At 39.6% G+C, this 21276-nt stretch overlaps 1 protein-coding gene across 8 annotated transcripts in view; it reads right to left on the bottom strand.

Annotated features, from left to right (window-relative positions):
- The window catches only part of AOPEP (aminopeptidase O (putative)), a 204936-nt gene that overhangs the window by 24585 nt on the left and 159075 nt on the right, over positions 1-21276 (bottom strand). For 7 of the 8 annotated variants that reach the window (XM_081930531.1, XM_081930529.1, XM_081930533.1 and 4 more), the window contains one exon: positions 6643-6759. The exons of the other annotated variant lie outside the window; for it this stretch is intronic. In XM_081930531.1, the coding sequence (XP_081786657.1) occupies positions 6643-6759 (117 nt within the window). The remainder of the gene's footprint in view (positions 1-6642; positions 6760-21276) is intronic. 8 annotated transcript variants of the gene reach the window in all.

Raw genomic sequence — 21276 nt, 5'->3', positions numbered from 1 at the left:
TATATTCCATGATTTTACATTTCTTCTCAGTGGTCCCATTTGCTAAGCGGAGGAGACTTTAATAACTTTTTCAGGCATTTCTGCCATGTAAGTATTTTACCTTGGATCCTGAATGCTTTGGTACTCAGATGTTTTGGCTCCCGAATGCCGCAAACCCGGAAACGAGTGTTGCAGTTCTTTCGAATCTGAACGTCCAATGGGGCTTCCATGGCTTCCGATTGGCTGCAGGAGCTTCCTGCAGCCAATCAGAAGCCGTGCTTTGGTTTCTGAACGTTTTGGTAGTCAAACACATTTCCGGAACGGATTCCGGATTACCACTGTATTTTATTTATTGCTCACACCTACACACTTTTCATCCCTAGTCTGGCATTTTTGAGATAGGGTAACCCAAAGGGACATGGGTGGCGCTGTGGGTAAAACCTCAGTGCCTAGGGCTTGCCGATCGCATGGTCGGCGGTTCGAATCCCCGCAGCGGGGTGAGCTCCCGTCTTTCGGTCCCAGCTCCTGCCCACCTAGCAGTTCGAAAGCACCCCTAAGTGCAAGTAGATAAATAGGGACCGCTTTCTAGCGGGAAGGTAAACGGCGTTCCATGTGCTGCGCTGGTGCTGGCCTGCCAGAGCAGCTTTGTCATGCTGGCCACGTGACCCAGAAGTGTCTCCGGACAGCGCTGGCCCCCGGCCTCTTAAGTGAGATGGGCGCACAACCCTAGAGTCGGACATGACTGGCCCGTACGGGCAGGGGTACCTTTACCTTTAACCCAAAAACAACAGCCCTCAAAATTCACATATGTCATGGATGGATTTTTGTTTTTAACAGTGGATATCCCTACGTAAAAAAACAACCACCACTTAAGTCACTCTTCAAGGAACAAACACACTTGAACAAAAATGAAAGGGGTTGTTACGTGAGCCCATAACACACTTTAATTAATGCCTTCTACAGAAGGACTTAGGAAAGTAGAAACCTTGTAAAAACAGCATTACTCAGTGATCTCTAGTCTTAAAAGTAGCACAACAGGAGAAAGGAGTGAGGATTAGGAATGTAAAAGCTGCCTTCTATGAAATCAGGCTAATACTTCATATTGATCAGAACTGTCTGCACCGGCCTTTCCCAACCTGGTGCCCTCCATATGGTTTGGACTACATTTCCCATCAGTTCTATCTATCATGGCCAGGGCTGGTTCTTCCTTTCTGAATTAAGCAGCTTGTGATGTAGGAATCATCCCTTCTTTGACAAGCACTCACAGCTCACTAGTGAAGCCTATCTAGTGTGAAAACTTTTCATATTAAGCTATTCTGATGCTTTCTGAATTATTCTGCAATATTTCATGTTTAGGTTGTTAAGTTTTTAGTGCACACCTCGGGGGTTTTTCTGTCAAAGCTCTCTAAAATGGTAAGATCTTTTAAACTAGAATTTCAATATCCCAATGTGCAAGCTTAAGCACCTCTAACATCTGCTTACGGTATACAGAAACTGTACAGTGGGTCATTCACAATCTCTCTGGTTCTTGTACAATTAATACTAGCACACTTACTAAGGTGTAAGCCCCACTAGACAAAGCAGGACTAATGTCTAACTAAGCACGCACAGGATGGCACTGCAAAGCTGTTTTCTAAGCTTCTCTAAATGTCAATTCATTCTCTGATGAAAATCTGAAGCAAAAAGATCAATATGTAATTCTTCCCAAGAGCAAGCCACCTCACTGGAACATACAACAGATTAACAATGATGGTTAATCTAGGTGACCAGATGCAAAAGAACAGCCTCTGCACATTTCACGGTTGTTTCAGCAGATGCACCTAGCAAGCACACAAGCTGAAATTTCCTCTTTTGTAACATGGTCACTAGCAAGGCAACTTGCAAATTCCTTCAAAGTTGATTCCACTACCACCCCACCACCAAAACCCAAGACGGTAGGAATCTTACAAAAGAACTGTAACAGTATTTCAACAATATTTCACAGGCAAGATATCTAGTCTAGGAGCTAGAAAAAACAATCAAAATCCTCTAAGTTTCTGATAGCAAGCATTGGGCAGGATAAGTGGTAAACATACCTGAAAACTATTTAAAGTCTAACAAAACAGATACACTTACCTGGGAGCAAGTCTCACTGAACACTATGGAAGCTTCTTGTATAATATTATTAATATTTTAAAAATAATTTTCTTATTTGTATTTCAGCCACTCTGGGTGGCTTCTAAATTGACATACATGGGGGATTGCACACTTAGGTTCATTCTTCAGTCTTGAGCACCTCACTCTTTGTTTCTATTATAGTGTCCAAAACCAGAGTGTATACATTTATATTCATTTTGCTCATATTCCTACTGCTTTAAATCCAAGCTTAGAAGCTCAAAAGAACAAATGAAACATTAGTCAAGTCCGCTTTGTAAACTCTAATATAGTCTAAAAATAATTTTTAGAGCCAATTTTGCTAATACTGAAGAAAGAGGTACATAGTTCAGATAAAACGCCTTAAAAGCATACTTCAGATTCGACCTATCTAGCAGGAAAGGAAGGAAATTAGCCCTAAAATTGTTTTTCTCCTTGCAAAAATTTTTGGCAGTGAAATGTCCTCTGTGGTAAAGCCAAGACTGTTCCAATTATGTATTGTTTAGAACCACACAGCCTCTGTAAAGAATATTAACTTTTTAAACCTCAGTACATGAATACGTGTTGCAAGACCAAAATTAACTGAATGAAGAATATGGACAATACAACATGCCCCTTTAGGCTTGGTTTCTCTGATTAGGGCCCTATAATAATGTCAAATTACCATCCACATGGATGGTTCCATTATATGCCATCAATGTTTTGAACAGCAACACATGCAGAAGACACTGGTGGATATCCAAGGTCGGCTAGTGCATGTGAGCATATTCAGTGTAGATTACAACACACTATATAAATACATTCAGAGGCAAATCTTCGAAAGTGAGGCTGCGGCGGCCTTTTATTTTGCTATCCTTGCTCCACAGTGAGTGTTTTAATAATGGCTGTGGTGTATGCCTGAATGCCCTACCACGTGGTTATTTTAAAAATAATAACAACAGGATTTAAAGCATGAATAAATGTGCAGGCTCTGTTTCTTGTGCTAATCATAGTACAACTGCATGGGCGAGACATGTGTCTAAATGTCGGTGTTGTGGGTCATGTGTTGTAACAACGTTGTTGACCTTCTGGGAGGCAGGTTGGGTGGGCGGGGCGGCATGTCATCCGAAACCTAAAGTTCTACATTCCCTCTTTGATCTCCGGCCCTTCCCAATAGCTCATCAGGTTCTGTCAGAACACATGCTGTCAGTGTGCATTCCCTTCTCATTGATCTTCTGTTCTTACAAATAGCCCCTGGTTATTTGCATTTATGTTCTACACCCAGTGATCCCCCTCCTAACAAAGGGGAGTTTCTTGTGGATAGATACCGTCTGTCAGCAGAATAAATAAAATCAAACACATCTGCAGAAAATATTCTCCTCTGTTTCAGTGTCTCATTTACCAATCCCTGCTTTAAAAAAAAAGCATAATCTGCTGAGTGGAACTTATCTCTGAGTACAGTGGTACCTCGGGTTAAGTACTTAATTCGTTCTGGAGGTCCGTTCTTAACCTGAAACTGTTCTTAACCAGAAGCACCACTTTAGCTAATGGGGCCTCCTGCTGCTGCTGCGCCGCCAGAGCACAATTTCTGTTCTCATCCTGAAGCAAAGTTCTTAATCTGAAGCACTATTTCTGGGTTAGCGGAGTCTGTAACCTGAAACGTATGTAACCTGAAGCGTATGTAACCTGAGGTACCACTGTACATCTCAACATTTGCAGCAGAAAATTACGGTAACGTAAAACAATTTCTGAGTGGAGTGACCATGTGAAGCCTGCCTACATGATCTTCTCATTTCTACATTTTAGTTTATTTATCAATTGTTACTTTTATATCCCACCTTTCTGCCCAGGAGCTGAAGGTAGCATACATGGCTCTCTCCCGGCCAATTTTATCCTTGCAACAATCCTGTGAGGCAGGCTAGGGTGAGAGGCAGTGGCAGGCCCAAGGTCACCGTGTGAACTACATGGATGAGTGGGGGCTTTGAAAGGCACAAAACATCCTGAATAAAGCAGTACCCCTAACAACTAGATTTTTATTTTATAACCAGGAAACTCACCCTCTTCAAATTGAATGTTGTTGATTAAAACCCTCATACAGTGGTACCGCGGGTTAAGTACTTAATTCGTTCCAGAGGTCCGTACTTAACCTGAAACTGTTCTTAACCTGAAGCACCACTTTAGCTAATGGGGCCTCCTGCTGCTGCCGCGCTGACGGAGCACGATTTCTGTTCTCATCTTGAAGCAAAGTTCTTAACCTGAAGCACTATTTCTGAAGCGTATGTAACCTGAAGCGTATGTAACCCGAGGTACCACTTTACTCAAAACTTCCACACTGGTCCTAGAACTTGCCAACACTACAAGGAAAAAGCCTTCAGCAGAGTGCTAACTGTATTTGGAAATATGGAAAGCCCCTCTCTTAGACAGGCGACAGTATGTAAACCAACATTCCCTTTTGAGGGGCGTAGGTGCCTGTGATTCAGTAGCTGCAGAAACGTTAATGGTAATGTTATCTTGGTTGCTCTTCTTAAAGGGTCTAGTTAAGCCCTTGATTTCACCTTGCAAAATAAAGCCGACGTAGTGCTTCTGCTACAGAGGTTATAACTTTGTTTCAAAGGCCAAAACTGCATACAAGTCCAGTAGCATGAATTTGACACAATTTATAGTAGAAAGGGGAAATAATAATATCAGTAGGGTGTGAAAATCTCACAGGCCTAGGCTCTCTGGCATGAAACTGCAACAGAGGAGTTACAGCTTTGATCTTACCTCCTCAGTTATTTCTCTTCCAGATATAGAAGTCCTGACATTTCTCAGGTATTTGTGTGTGATTAAAATATACCCTAAATATATCTTAATTCCTATAAATAGCAAAGTGAAACTTTCAAGGCTAAGTAAAAATAAATCTGGCATTCAGAACACCATATAAACAAACAAATAAAAGTTGAAATAAACTTGCAACTATTATCATATTACACTGAGCATTTCCTTGGAGAAAGTAGAAATTTTTAAATTGTGTGGTTTTAAATCTGATGTTCTGATCTACAAAAGCTCATGCTAGCACTCCAGAACCTGCAAAAACAAATTACTACAATTATAATGGCTACTCCCCCTGCCATATTCAGTTCTAACCACAGCAATAATTTTTTAAAATTAAATTCCTACAGACACTTTCTCTTGTCTTCACACACAAGTAGTTAAAAGTCAAGTTTTGAATTTTTCCCCTCTTTATGCCGGGATAGGCAGTGGCCAATTGGCAACTACTTCTGAAATGCAATCAACGAGCTCTCAAAGCTATTGAATTCTTCTTTCAGAAAATGTATGTATTACCGGTTTTAGCTTTGGACCAATCCCCAAAACAGAGGAAAAGCAGGATGCCATGGAGGTACTGAGGGCTTCTTGAAGAAGGCAAAGGATAGCTACAAGATGACACCATTCAACGCAGGGGTCTAGAAAACGTTTTGGCAATCCGAACATTAAACTCCAGACAAATTAAATGCTCCAGACAAATGTATCTGCTGAAAATAATGGTACTGTCTGTAAGCTTACCATAATGTCAGGTGGGATGACAGGAGAAGCCACAGCAAACACTTCAGTAGGGAGAGAGCACAGAGCAAGAGCTCCATTGTGATTTTCAGGTTTACCTTATAATAATAAGGAATGGTTTTATCAGTGTTTTCTAATCTCAGTGGGTTGTGGGAGGGGGAGCTCAGCAAGGGTGAAATCTATATGTGCTGGGTGCTGCCTGTCCAGCATTATGATGTATTTCTTCCTCTTTTTTCTAAGCAGAAGTCCCTCATAGTCCCAGTTGCCAGAAACAAATTATCACATTTGCAATATATGCTATAATTACAATGCTTGTTGGCTAAGAAACAACTGTTGCTTGGAATTCGTATCACTGAAACGGCATTTTAATTTCTTACAAATGTTACATCTTTATCCTGTATGGATCAAAAAAGAAGAATTAAGTGGATATACAATGAGATACCCCCAGCGAGTGGGGGAGAAAGGGAGGCAGACTCAATGATTTGTTGTAATCTCTATGTCTTTTGTATGCTTGTTATACCAATAAAAACCAAAAATTAAGATAAAAACAAATGCTCAGCCTAACATTTGTGGACTACAATTCTTGATCATGGCTGAACACAAGCATTAAACAATTAAGCACTGGACAAATATGAGCAGGTACTGGATCACAGAAAGCACTGAAGACAAATGTGTGACTTTTTAAAATAAAACCTTCTCTTGGTGAGTGATTTTTTCAAACTCAAAAGACAAAGCTGAATGATGAGACTTGGCTGTAGTCACCTAACCATGGGATCATACATGTACACACATGCTTAATTAGAAACAAAAGCTTATTAAAAACATAGTTGCACAGATGAAAGCAGTAAATGCAACCTATGTACTGCCTATACTGCCTCCAGGATAGATTTAGACTTTTTTCATTTATTAAAAAACTTCAGATTAACTCTTGATGTGGCATAATGGGGATATTCCCCCACTACTGCCTTATTTGCCAAGTTTATGAGCTCACTATGTCTGTAACTGGATTACCTCTGCATCCTGCTCACGGAGGTGGTAAGTTTTCTGTAAGCACTCCAGCGTTTTTGAACATAATGTCTTCTTTTCCAAGAGGCACTCCAGAAGTAAGACCAGCTGGTCTGGGGAAAGCTAGAAGAAAATAAATAGCTTGTGAGGGTTTTTAAAAAAAATATTGCTTAGTGTATAATTTGACTAAAAGAGACTAGACAGTGAATAGTCTGAGATAACCTGTGTAATTATATCATGTGCATGAAATTCAGGAACAGTTTATTGTAGTTCATTTCTGAAAAGCCTTACATTCTCTGTATTCCAAAAGACTCTTTCCAAAAGGCTAATCAAAACTTATCTATAGTAGTTTCTCAATCAATATTTAGATTAGATGAAAACCATCTTTAGCTTAATGAAATGTTTTTAAAGTTTATTGGGCTCCGAGCTTTATGGAATACATATGCTTGTGACTCTGTTTTGATAAAGGCAGAAAAACAAGAGTGCAAGTTAAACTGCATCAGCTCCTGAAAGCTCAGAAACACAGAAGACTGCTGAACTAGACAGAGGTCTGTCAGTTTTATGATAGAAAGCATTCGTTTGTATGTAAAGGTAAAGGTACCCCTGCCCGTACGGGCCAGTCGTGTCCGACTCTAGGGTTGCGTGCTCATCTTGCTCTAGAGGCCGTGAGCCGGCGCTGTTCGAAGACACTTCCGGGTCACGTGGCCAGCGTGACGAAGCTGCTCTGGCGAGCCAGTACCAGCGCAGCACACGGAAACGCTGTTTACCTTCCCGCTAGAAAGCGGTCCCTATTTATCTACTTGCACTTAAGAGTGCTTTCGAACTGCTAGGTGGGCAGGAGCTGGGACCGAACGATGGGAGCTCACCCCGCCGTGGGGATTCGAACCGCCGATCATATGATTGGCAAGTCCTAGGCACTGAGGTTTTACCCACAGCGCCACCCGCGTCCCCTTCGTTTGTATGACTGAGAAACAAAAACAAGCTTGGTGGCATACAAGTACATATTGTGATGGTACATTTCCAGTACAAAGTTGCCCAAGTTCCCTTTCGGTTGCACAATTGATGAAATATGCGTATACTTGCATCTTTTATGGTGCAACTATATGCCTATTTACTCAGAAACAAGTCCCACTGTGTTCAATAAGCCTTACTCACAGGTAAGTGTGCCAAGGACTGCAGCCATCTTGTGTTTATAGACAAAAAGAGCTAAGAATTTAAGTTCAGGTAATATGAAGGAAAACGTCTGATGGAGCTTAAGTACTCCATTTACTCTGTTTTTATCGGATGGAAAAATAAATAATTCATTGAAAACTAAAGTACTAATATATGTCAGCTACCAGGAGATATCATTTGATTTGGAAATTCTGGGTCCTGAATGTCCCGTAAAGGTTTTCTTATTTACTCTCTACAAGTCTACAGCATAAAAAATAAAATAAAATATGCCATGTGTAGAAATAAGCTTGTGCATGCAAAACAGAAGCATGGTATTACTCAGTAATCCCACTTTATCACATCTGAACACCAACTGTTGAAATGCTTCCAGATCTTTTTGTGTGATGACTTTGCCTAGTATACCCATACTTGCTGTATTTTGGTACGGGGATCAAATTCTAACAAATAAAGAACACGGACTCTGTAAGGATAGATTGATTACATTAACCCACAAATTCCCACTTAAAATCAATACTGTACAGATAATGCACTTTAAAATCCTGTCAAACCAGATAAAACAACAACAACAAATTTAAGCCTAAGGCCCACTTTCCAGATTCTTAAAATAACCCTGTATCGCTTGCAGTCCTAACCATATTATGATTTTCTTCACTGATGTCACTTGAGAGATCACCCTTAAAACAAAAAAGGAACAAGGTAGTAGCTGATTATCCTAGACATTTTTGGTTGAACAAATGTCCCAAACCCTGAAGATTAAGCTCATTTGCAATAGAAAATACTATGGAATGAACTCCCTATCTTGGGAGAAATCATTGTTTTTCCATTTGCTTTGGTCCCTCCTCACCAGTCTGGTGGTGGTGGTTGTTGGAGTTTAAATATGTATACTGTTCTTCATCTGAATATCACAGAGCAGTTCACAACATAAAGATACAAAATGAGAACACAATTTACATAATAAAACCAGAACAAAAAACCCCCAAAACCTTCCTCCCACAAACACATTTGGAGACCATAGAATCTTCAGCCAGCCAGCCAAAGGCCTGGTTATAGAGAAATGTTTTCTCCTAGTGCCTAAAGATATGTAATGAAGGTGCCAGGAAAGCCTCCCCGGGGACAACAGTCCACAAACAGGGAGCCACTGCAGAGAAGGCCCGTTCCCGGGTCGCCACCCTCTGGACCTCTTGTGGTCCTGAGCCATTTTCATTTCATTAAGGGTCTCTTGTGTATGAATAAGCCATGAAGGGACAGATGATTTTGTGCTCATTGACTAGCCTCTACATGTCCTCAGGTAAATATAAATTTCTCATCAGTTTGTAACCTGCAATCATTCTTTGTTAGTCTCCTTAAATTGAAGAGATGACATGCCATAAATGAGTACAGGTTTCTAGAATGATTTGTTTTTTGAGTCTCTGAATGGAGTCTCAAAGGGCCAATTTACACAACTACTTCTGTAAATGGCAGCTGACTGAGAAACCTAGTCCGAGCTGACTTCCAGCTTCTCCAGCCTCAGCTGAGCTTATCACATGCATGTGCCCCCAAGCATTTTACTAGCCATACTAGTGCCAAACAAAACAAACCACTGTGGTGGTGCGTGAACCTGACTGGCTTGGCATGGTCATCCGAAACTGACCCCTGTTTCTCAGTGTTTGTGTGATGATGCATTAAAATACTGTACTTAAAATATATTTCTTAAATATATGTGTGCACAGATACACACATGTGCATGTTTAAAGCTGCAACCCTAAGCACACATACTACAAAGAAAACACCACTAAACTCAATGGAACTTGCTTCTGTGTAATCATGCTTGGGATCATGAAGCAAATTACTTGTTTCTTGGAAATCAGAAATGCACCAGTAAGAAAACATAAAATAAATAGTTGTTAAAGGCAGCAATATTTTAAACATAAGCTTTTATGCCCCCCCTTTAAGTTTACTTCAACTTTAGTAAAGGTAAAGGGACCCCTGACCATTAGGTCCAGTCATGACCAACTCTGGGGTTGTGGCGCTCATCTCGCTTTATTGGCCGAGGGAGCCGGCGTACAACTTCCGGGTCATGTGGCCAGCATGACTAAGCCGCTTCTGGCAAACCAAAGCAGTACATGGAAACGCTGTTCACCTTAGCGCTGGAGTAGTACCTATTTATCTACTTGCACTTTGACGTGCTTTCGAACTGCTAGGTTGGCAGGAGCAGGGACCGAGCAACGGGAGCTCACCCCATGGCAGGGATTCGAACCACCGACCTTCTGATCAGCAAGTCCTAGGCTCTGTGGTTTAACCCTCAGCGCCACCTAGCAGGGGTTGCCCAACCAACATTGTGCCCTGCAGATGTTGTGGACTATGACTCCCAATGCAGACCATTGGTTATGCAAGACTGAGCCAATGAGAGTTGCTGTCCACTATATCTGGAGGGCTCCATTTTGGCTCTCCCAAGTTTAGCAGATCTGTGTTAAAGATTTAACTGTTTTGAGGACATAGGGAACCTAAAGTAAAACTAAAAAGCTGGGGAGACTTCTTGGAAATTAATGTCTTGGCAAGGGAATTACTTCTGAATGTAAATTGAATTTCAAATGCTGCATAACACCATCTAATAAATGTCACTTCTAAAAGGAAACGGCACCAAAGATTTAGAAATTGAAGGGTAGTTGCGGTTTCTTTTGAAATGTATCTTTGGCAAAGATCTTACATGCTACACATACAAGGAGCTATTGTTTAAAAGAAAGTTCATTAAAGATCTAACTTTGGCCAAGAAAAGCAGAGAAATTAGAAGCAAGGTAACCACATGTCCTTGCTTTACCTCACTGAGCCTCATATATAGCTCTGTATTTCATGGCATAGGCCTTTGGCTTTGAACAACTGTGAAAATCTAGAAACACGGCAGATCAAAGAGTTGGCTATTTTTCATGCATGCCCCCAAGAAGTGACACCCCCCGTTCTTAATTTCATGTTAAGAGTTAATGCTGACAGATCTGTAACTAAAATAAAATTAATGGGTGTATAAGTACCTAATAACATTAATAAAGCAAGACAGAGTACCAATGCAAATGCTTGACTATAGGCCTCTGGGCCTTATACTGATTCCAGGACTGAACTTGTATAGACACAACAAAGCCTACAATGTTATACCCATGGACCTAGGAATAAGCTTCATTGAACCAGTGGAACTTGTGTGAGTAGACACGTATAGGATTGCACCAAAAATCACACTGAAAAATGTGTTTCTCTCCTCTGATTCCTTTGCATACGAGAGACCTTTTTCTAATAGATTTTCATCAGTTCAATAAACTTCCAGTACTTGAGGACAAACTTGGTCCATTTTCACATAAGGTACTGTCAGGGAACTGCCATCAGAAAGAGAGACGGAGGCAGGGCCACCCAGCGATGCCGGAGAGGGGACGAGCAGGGGGGAAGGATTTCAACGTAACACCCATAGAGAAGAGAGGGAGATGGAGGAATTGGTGACAGGGCTCCAAGACCCTTCCCCCGACGATAGTGGAGAGAGCGCTGGGACGCCCCTGCCTTCCCCTTACTTGCGCAGACGCGTTCCGCGCAGAGAACATAGGAGGAGACTCGGGGTCAAACAGCTTTTATGCTGGAAGAGGTTCAAGAGACGGCCACTCTCGGATTCTGCAAGTGACTAACAGGTCACGGAGGGCGAGCTCCAACCCTGGGCATGGTTGGGGCAAGCAAGCTAACTGAACTGAAGTAAGGTTACGCACAAGTAACCCCTCACAGCCATTACAGGTACATTTGTGACATTCTCAAGATACTCTCTCATGCCAGTATTGCAACATGTGAGTAGTTGGTGCAGAATACAATGCAGAAAACAAAGGAAATGCACATTGTAATCACTATACTGTTATAGTCACATTATAGATTGATTTAAGTAAAAACAACCAAATAAATAATCACATTAAGAAAGACTCTCTTAAAACTATCAGTTTACCTGATGTGACAAGATTTTCATTTATCAGCTTTCTCCATTGAAACATAATTTGTTTATGTGACCAAATGTTTCCATGCATGATGTCTGATCTGCAGCAGCAGTTTGAAACAACTGTAACCATGTGATACATATCTCCTGTATTCCTATCACTTTCTTGTCATCAACACACACTATTCTCAGCTGTTTGCTTATATTTTCCAAAAGTCAACAATACCACCGAAAGTGCCTTTTGGGCAGAATGCCACAATTTTCAAATAACCTACGTCAGAGTATTTCCACAGAAGGCAACACAAGTTGTTTGCTGTCAGCACTCAAAGTGGGATAGTTACATTTCAAATTAAGGTGAGACTCAATTACAGCTGTTGAAAAGTGGTGGAATGTTTTCAGATCTACCAGGAAAAAAAGTGGGAATACGTCTTACCTATCATCAGGCTCTGCCTGCTGTAGAAGATAAAGACTCACCACCACAACTCTAAAAGTGTTACTGTACAAGTGAGCTTACTTCATGATGTCAGTGAAAATCATCCATATACAACGGGTTGGATCAATGTATTGTTTACAGAGGTTGGAGCATTCCCTGAGCTGTGATCCACTTTGCAGACTCCCCTACCTCCCATCAGCAGGGTGGGAGGCAGGGGGCAAATTTACTCCTCCCCCTGTAAGTCTCCAACACCACCTACTACACCAGGCATTCCCAACCTGCGGCCCTCCAGATGTTTTGACCCACAACTCCCACAATCCCTAGTTAACAGGACCATGGGATGATGGGAATTGTAGTCCAAAACATCTGGAGGGCCGAAGATTGGGGATGCCTGTACTACACTGTTCCAGGGGGTTCCTAATCTGCCAGCAGGATCTCTCTGCTGGATCAAAAGCTTTCCATGGGTGGAAGGAGCCTTTCTGCCCGCATGAGGCGAAGTCCAGACCCAATCCATTAGGCATACATGCTGTGACTAAGCTGCTTCTGATACAAAAGCTAATGAGGAGGTACATGTGCCCTTGAGACCTTAACGTCTGCAAAGTGTTGGTAAAAGCCTAGAGCAACTGAGGAGTGAAGATATGCGAGTGTTGGTAAAAGCCTAGAGCAACTGAGGAGTGAAGATATGCGATGGTCATTTCTGAGAGCTTTGGCTAGGAAGTAGTCCATAAAATTTAACAAGCAAAGCAAGTTAAAAAAGAACTGACGTGTGGATGATAAAAATACAGCGACCTCTGCTGGTATGAAATGCGTTTTGCTGAAACACAATGTGAAGCAGACACTCCTAAGCCTAACCCATCTTTATCCCATAAAAATAAAGTTATTTTCCCATGATTGTTTGTACCAAATGTTCTTTCAAGTAAGTGTACTAGGGAGAGGACATAAATTATTACGCTGTGATTGAGCACACTGAAGTATCTTGTAACATTCCAAAAAACAGCACCATATGCCAGCTAGAAAGCCATTTCCCCTGAAATGGAACCCTTACGAGACTCTGGTTTTTAAAGTCAAATAATCCTATAACTGCAACTATTAAGGTTTTAAATCATTGTTACTGTGTTACAAACAAAACATGCTGAATTGTGCTCTACTTCTCTACAGGATCATGAACCCTCCCTGCTTTTTGAAGTTTGCATTACTTAGCCTTTAAATTTCAAAGATGACTCAGAAGAATGCAATAATGCAAAATAAAGTTTGCAAAGAGCAACAAATATAAAAAGATGCAGTCAAACGAAAGATAAGAAACACAGCACCAGACTATTGCTAGATTGACAGATTGTCTGATTCCATATAAAACAGCTCTGTATGCTCTTACTAAACAGCTTGTGCACAGATTTGGGTTCTCCAAATACTGAGTCTGAGTTTATGCACCTACTGGGTAAGAAACAAGACATGTACCTTTGTAATTTTTCATCTCCGACAACAAGCTAAATTTTAAACTGTCAAAATCATTGTCCTTTATTTTGCCATAAAGTGCTGAGCTGCCAATTGTTTTGAGAAAGTTTCCACAAAGCAAGCACAGGAATTTTTTTTTGCAAAACATTATCTGACAGTTTCCCTGGCTCCTTCTTCCCAATAACTTGTAAAAAAACACAGTGAAAACCAACCTTGCCTCTTCCCAAGCTTTCTCACTGCTTTCTACAAGGTCATTGGCCTCTCGTCCCAGAAGACCACCCACCCTAAAAGAGACTATTTGTCAACCCTTGTATTAGCATAATGTAATAAATGCCAGGTCCACAATTTATGCTAGAAAAAAATGTCATTGAAACATTTGACTACTGACCTTCAACAGCCATAAAAATGTGACACAGATAAATGCACTTGAGCATCCAGCAACATTACTTGCAGTGCGCCCCTAAGCCAGGACACAAATCACCAAAGGAATACAGCTGGTATGTTGAATATCCCATTTGCTACAGCCTGCACTTGAATGAAGTCATTGAAAGCCTCCTCAAAGGGAAATGTGCCCTGGACTAATGCAGCAAGCAATTGACGGTGGCGTGATTTCTATTATTACTCCATTATCACACTGGGATCAGTGCCTAAATGAGCATACTTCCTCCCTGATGCCATTTCCTTTTATCCTGGCTGTATTCTAAAAGCGGATCAATGGTAGTAATACATATGATGTCACTTCAATTTACAGCGACTGCCTCCCTCTCCTACATCTACAGATAGATCAATTCTTTCCAAAAATGGTTAAGAAATGCACGAGGAGTCAATTCTCCAAGAAATTGGTTCTCTGCTATATTTGACCATGTTATTGTGGAAAGGAACTGTTTATACTGACTGAAAACAGCAGTTGGGTGTGGGGAGAGAAGAGGAGGCTCAAAAAAATAAAAAAAAATTCACTACTGTGTACTGGAGAATGCTGGCTAAAACTCAACACAAACAAGTCCCAAAACAGAATTAGAGAATTTGACCTTTGAATATTACAAAGAGAAGCCTTCTAGCTTCAGACACAACAGAGTCAAGCACTTTTTCCCCCTGCTTGAAGGGGCGTTTGTGTAGAATGCTTTCTCAGTAAATTTCTTTTACAAGATTTCCCAAACTAAATGCCTTCCTACCCTTCTCTTTTAAAAAGAATGAGAGGGTGGGGGCAGCTAACCCACAGCTTTGATAGTGAATGGCTCCCTTTAGTTAGAGCTTCCTCATTAAATACAGATAAGAAAGCAGTGCTAGTGGTCCAAAAAACAGGGTTTATAGGCTCAGGGTATCTTTCACAGCCTGTACTTTCAGTCAAAACCAAAAAGAATAAAAGGGAGACCGTTAAGACACTTTAGTCATAAACTCTTTGTCAATTTGCCTTCAGGGCTGTTTTCTGCTGGCTGCAATTAAACTAAAACATTCTTAAAACAATTGCTTCCCCTCACAAGGGCAAAAATAAAAGAAAATGAAATATTACGAAGAACTCAAAGCGCCGTTTCTTTTTTAACAGCAAACACATTTAGAAAGACATTGTCACGGTATACCTCAAATGATATTTGTGAATGCTGTTGTTTTAATCTAGGCTCCTTTCTTTCAAATGAATGCAAGCAGTTCTCCTTCAGGGACAAACATACGCTCATTTTAGCCAACATATGAATTTAATAAAAGTATCCAGAAAACCAGCTGCTAACAACCGTATTGATACACTGTAGTTAAAAGATTCAAATACTGTACTGGAAAAAACTTATATGGATTTGAATTAGGACGCATATGAAGAAAGAAGTCTGGAGCTGTGCATTAGACTTCCAATGATGCTAAAAGAACCGAACTGGTTTGAGGCAAATAACTCTGGTCTACCAATTTATTTATCACATTTATATTTCACCCTTCATGCAAGGAGTTCAAGTCAGTGTTTACATCCTTATCTTGTCTTCACAGCAACCTTAGGTTAATATGAGAGATCACTTGCGCAGTCACCCAGGTTAGCTTTGTTTGTTTTCTTTTACACAAGAAGTTTAAATTGCCTCTCTCACACTGTGCCAATAGGGAAGAGATGCATTTTCACTATGAACAAGCTTTCTAGTCAGGGAGCGTTTTACACCTGCATTACAAACCTGGACTTGAAGATTGAACTACCTTGGGTCTCAGTGTGAAAATATCATTTGATTTACAGCTGAGGGAAGATTTGAAACCAGGTCTCCCTGAGTCAAATCTGGTTCTGGTTTGTAATGTGCCATGTTATATTTAATATACAGTATGAAATGACAGAAAAGATTTTTTTGGGGGGGATTTTCATTTAGGAAAAAAATGTATCTTTTGAATATAAATGGACAATTTATCTCACATCTCAGAATTACTGATATTTTTCTACTAGCAACATTGTTTTTCAGTGTCTTGCAATAAATGGTCTGATAAGAACTTTAAAAAGGGATCTGAAATGCACTAGAAAGAGGATTGTGACAGGCAGCTATTGTGACATGTCACCTATATGCTGGGCAGACTGTGTGTCAATATCCTTCTTAAACTGTGGTGTCCAGAACTGGACATAGTACTCCAGGTGTGGTCTGACCTGGGCAGAAAAGAGAGCAACTATGACTTCCCTTGATCAGGACACTATTACTTCTGTTGATGTGGCCTAGAATTGCATTAGTCACACTGTTGACTCATGGAAAGCTTTGCGGTCTACTAAGACCCGTAGATACCTTTCCACATGTACTACTGGTTTGCCAGGTGTCCCCCTTCATTTATTTGTGCAGCTGGTTCTTCATTTGGGCCCAGTTCTCCAATCTTTTAAGGTCATCTTGAATCCTGTCACTCTGACTACACCTCCCAGTTTGGTGTCATCTGCAAATACCCACTTTCTAAACAACTTGTAACTCTATGGCATGACTTTCTATAGTAGATGCACATGGGGGAAAGTATATCATGATGTGTCAAAGATGTGTCAGTAGAAGTTACTACTGATCAGGAAACTCTCATTAAGGATAGCAGAATGAAGTCAACTAGGCCTCTTTGCAATATGTGTTAGAAGAGGCTGCTTTATACCTAGTAGCTGACCTGATGGACTTCAACAGGCAAAGTTCTCAAGAGTATGTAAAATATATTTCCGATAATTCACATAATGGAAAGATCTACTTAAGGAGAATTCTGAAATCCGCAATGCAATCTAAGTGCACTGAAATGTCATAAATGATTAAACTTATAAGATCTAACGAAGTGTTGAGCTAGCAAAATGGAAACCAGGTGGCTTCTAAGCAGGTTTGGTCAGGTTATATGGCATTTTCCTCCAGCCCTAACATTCAAGAAGAAACATTTCATCAGAACGTTACCCTTGAGCATAATAATTCCATTTTAGAGATAATAGACTCCATCCCAACCTTTAATGCATGTCCTATACACATAGATTTTATGTTGATTGCCCTGTATATCACAAACTGTATATGTAGGCATAACCTTTATTTTAAAAACAGAAAAATGATGTGAAAGAGATTTAATGAATCCTGTTATAAGAAACAGGATTTATCGGTAGTCCTTTTTAGTTGAGCTGATGACATTTAAGTGAATTTGTATAATAATATTACCATTTAATAAGAGGGGACAAATTGTGTTGCCATAGCTACCTCAAGGATTTGGAAGAAATTTCTGCTACAAACTCATGTTTTTGAGGTTTAATAATTCATCCGTAAACATTTAATCCAGGGTGAATTTTTCTAGACAAGAATTTGGCTGAACAGTGGTGTGGTTTTGCTGTTTTTTAAACTACAGTGCAAAGGAGGTTTTATATTAACATCAGATCTGCTGTTACAAAAATGAGCCCAGTTTCTTTACACTTTTCAGATACTTGAAGTTAAATGTTGTTTTTGTATGAAAACTATATTGCCATTGGGCCATACTTATCCTTATTTTGGGGGGGAAGGTGGGAAATCAACAAAGGCACGGATAGCTCACTGTGTTTGTCTCATGTTTAATTACAATACAGAGACAAGTTACTTCACTTTCATTTGAAGTGCTGTTAATTTAGTCAGAAGATACCTATAGAGACAAAATAATTTCTTTCAGTACCATCCCATGCACTACAGGTTTGCTATAAAAAGCTCAGGTTGCTGTAAAGGGAGCAAAAAGACTTTTAAAAAATGAATTCTCTTTAATTTTCTTTCCTGGGTCTGCAACACTGGAGACTAGCTTCCATCATTTCAAAGCACAATATCCTATGACTGTTTTGCTGTGCTATTTAGTAAGAAAGTTTTGATATTACAGTGGTACCTCGGGTTACATACGCTTCAGGTTACAGACTCTGCTAACCCAGAAATAGTGCTTCAGGCTAAGAACTTTGCTTCAGGATGAGAACAAAAATCGTGCTCCGGCAGTACAGCAGCAGCAGGAGGCCCCACTAGCTAAAGTGTGCTTCAGGTTAAGAACAGTTTCAGGTTAAGAACAGACTTCTGGAACAAATTAAGTACTTAACCCGAGGTACCACTGTACAACCATCTTGCCCATGTTTCACTTCCCATTATTTCAGAGCCAAATATGTAATGACGTGAAGTGCATCTTTGGTTTTAACTTGCATATAACATCAGCTGAAGGGCGGTGATAATGATCAAAATCACAGAATGTGTGGAAAGCAACCCACTCTACAGTCTTAAGGAAAATCCATGCTTTGGTATTTGCCTTCAAGAGCAATTCCCCCAATGGAGCTTAGCATCAGAAACGTCTGCCTAAGCCTCAGTTTTCATATAGTTTTAAATATAGATATGTTATGGCACTCAGGTCATATTACTGCCACCCCTTTTAACCAAAAAGGACAACTTGGTTTTCGACACAACAAAAATAATTTCTTTAAAAAACCTTAAAACCTGAACACTATGGCAATTCACTTAAAAAATCATGAACTTTAGTCCCCAATTATTTTATATTCTCAAGAATGATCTAATATGCAAAAAATGTCCAGAAGTCTGCCTTCCACTCCCATTCTGTGTATTTTTAGAGACCATTCCAGATATTTTCCATCCCCGATTAGCTCAGAAATTTTTATACGAAACACAATAAAACATTCAAGTATTAGAGACCACCTTCTAAAATCAAATTAAACAGAACGCCAACCACAACAATTAAGCAGAGATTCCATCAACTTGTAAGAATGTAATAAGCTATGTTTTTTGTTTTCTCTTTCCTTCATGCCCTGTTCCGTTATCCACCTTCTGCCTATTCTTCTTCACTGCATCACTCATTCATACAACAGTTCATTGTAACACAACACAAACATACACTGCCCACAAAGTTAAATATAGGATTAATTTATGACAGGAATATGGTAAGAAATTTACACACACAAACAAATATTCTTAAAATCTGCGTAGTTTGTGCAATAATGGCTAAATTAGGGAAAGTGTTTCAAGAGCTATTTTAAATCTTATCTTTGAAAACTTTGAGAAATAATATTTGGTAGAAACTGAATGCATTCAGCATGGAGAAGAAAAAAACCCACTGACTATTATGATACAAAATGCTAACTTATTTTTCATTTTAGCAGCTTATAACATGATCAACATGAATAATTTTATGAATATTATTTTGTAAGTGGCTCCAAGACTCATGGCTTTCCCAGAGCAACTAGGAGATATTTTAAATAAATATTTTTAATAAGTAGTTTAGACAAAACGTGGATGTTCAGTTTGAACCCAGATGTGCATCTGAATATACATCCCATTGAAAGCAATACAGATGTATGCCCCTACAACCAAGTGCACATTTGATTTACACCTGCTTTCAGTGCTTGAACTGTCTTCTTTAGATTAGGGTAATCAATTTTTGCTTTAATTTTACTGCTGCAAATATGAACTCAACAGTCCAAATGCTTCCAGACTACATGTACGATTCATGGAAACTCTGGCAATGTCAATTCAGATAAAATTGCCGAAAATATAATCTCCTTTACAGATTCCTTTGGTAGCCTATTTCACAATTTAACTAGATATTTTTATAACTGGCAGATGTTAATTATCGGATGCTATAGAATATTTTTCTCAAGGTGTTACAGTTACTTACAGAATCATTTCTACAACATTCTAAGAGGTCGCTAACATTGTTTTTCATACAAAATCAAAGAAATCTGCAAACCAGCACTATGTAAAAAGTGTTCCCTATTCAACTATTGATGTTCTTAAAGTTGGTACTAAAAACTATCTGACTTTAGTGAATTAAAGTTTCCATCAGTAGGTTTTTCTTTTGACTTTTATCATACTCTTTACAGATGCACAATTTAAGTAACATAAAAATTTAAAACATTGCCTGTAAGCAGAAGAGAATGGGAACATCTCCTACATCTCCTATATTAATGTTAAAAGATGCTGGGCAGAACATAAGTTCCATTTATTATAACAGAGCTTTCATATTAAAAACATTTCTGGGGATTATACCCACAGAAATAAGAAGACTGCAAACTTGTCTTAGTTCTGTCCAAGAAAATCAAACCAATCTGAGTTTGGAAGAGATTGTATTAGGTATGTAGGGACTAAAAAGCCAGAGCAAACTCAGTTCATGAAAAACACTCCTAAGAATGTTGCATATAAAGTAATTTAAAAGCACTTTGTTAAAATTAGCTTTAGAAGTGAAATACATTGGTTAGAGGTTACGGACAAGTTTGTTGAAACTGATACTTTTTTGGTACATTTGAGTTTCCTTTCCCCCCGAAAAATTGTCTAAAATTAATATTTTTAGCAAATGAGGATTAGTTTGTTTCTATTTTGCTTTGTTCTATGAACTAAAATAATGCTAGAGTATTTGAAATAAATGAACGAGAGGAAACAGCTATCTTTCTTCTACCAAGTGAATTGACTGGAGGCATAGAAGTCAAAGAATTACCATTAAAAATACATACATGTTATATATAGGGAGAAAAAGAGAGAGTGAGTGTTCTGAAAACACAAGCTTTAAAAAAATGCATTACGTACTAATGGCTTTTCACTCAATCAGTTAGATGATAACTAGAAGCCTTTTGTTTATGTCAGGTGCCAATACTAAGTGTGTATATGTGTGTATTCTCCCCAGTACTGTATTCCAATACCTGTCTCACTGTTGCCCCAACTTTGAAATTACATAGTGCTGATCAGCAATTAAGTTCCCCCTCCTACTTAAGAGGGTTTCATTTTGACGAAGTTCAGTAATAACATTAAGTAGAGAAATTAACTTTAAGAATCTAAGCTACAAACATACGAGGTTGGTTTCTATACATTCTGGTATTCTAATGGACTCAGGGAAAAAATATATAGAGATATTTTCTCCACTTCCTTTCCATTCAAAAATATCCAGTCATAGGTAATTTTGAAAGGAGCAGATCTCTTAGCTTTTGCATTGGAAACCAATAGCACCGAACCCATAGTAGACTTATATATATATAAAATTACACAAGAATATTTTTGCAAGACACAAATTTGATGTTTGCCAATACATGTCTTAAGGGACGCAGGTGGCGCTGTGGGTTAAAGCCTCAGCGCCTAGGACTTGCCGATCGAAAGGTCGGCGGTTCGAATCCCTGTGGCGGGGTGCGCTCCCGCTGCTCGGTCCCAGCGTCTGCCAACCTAGCAGTTCGAAAGCACCTCCGGGTGCAAGTAGATAA

This window comes from Podarcis melisellensis, assembly GCF_964234715.1.
Source record: "Podarcis melisellensis genome assembly, chromosome: 11".
Lineage (NCBI taxonomy): Eukaryota > Metazoa > Chordata > Lepidosauria > Squamata > Lacertidae > Podarcis > Podarcis melisellensis.
Note: the sequence above shows the minus strand (reverse complement) of the source record. Positions and strands in the feature narration are given on the sequence as shown.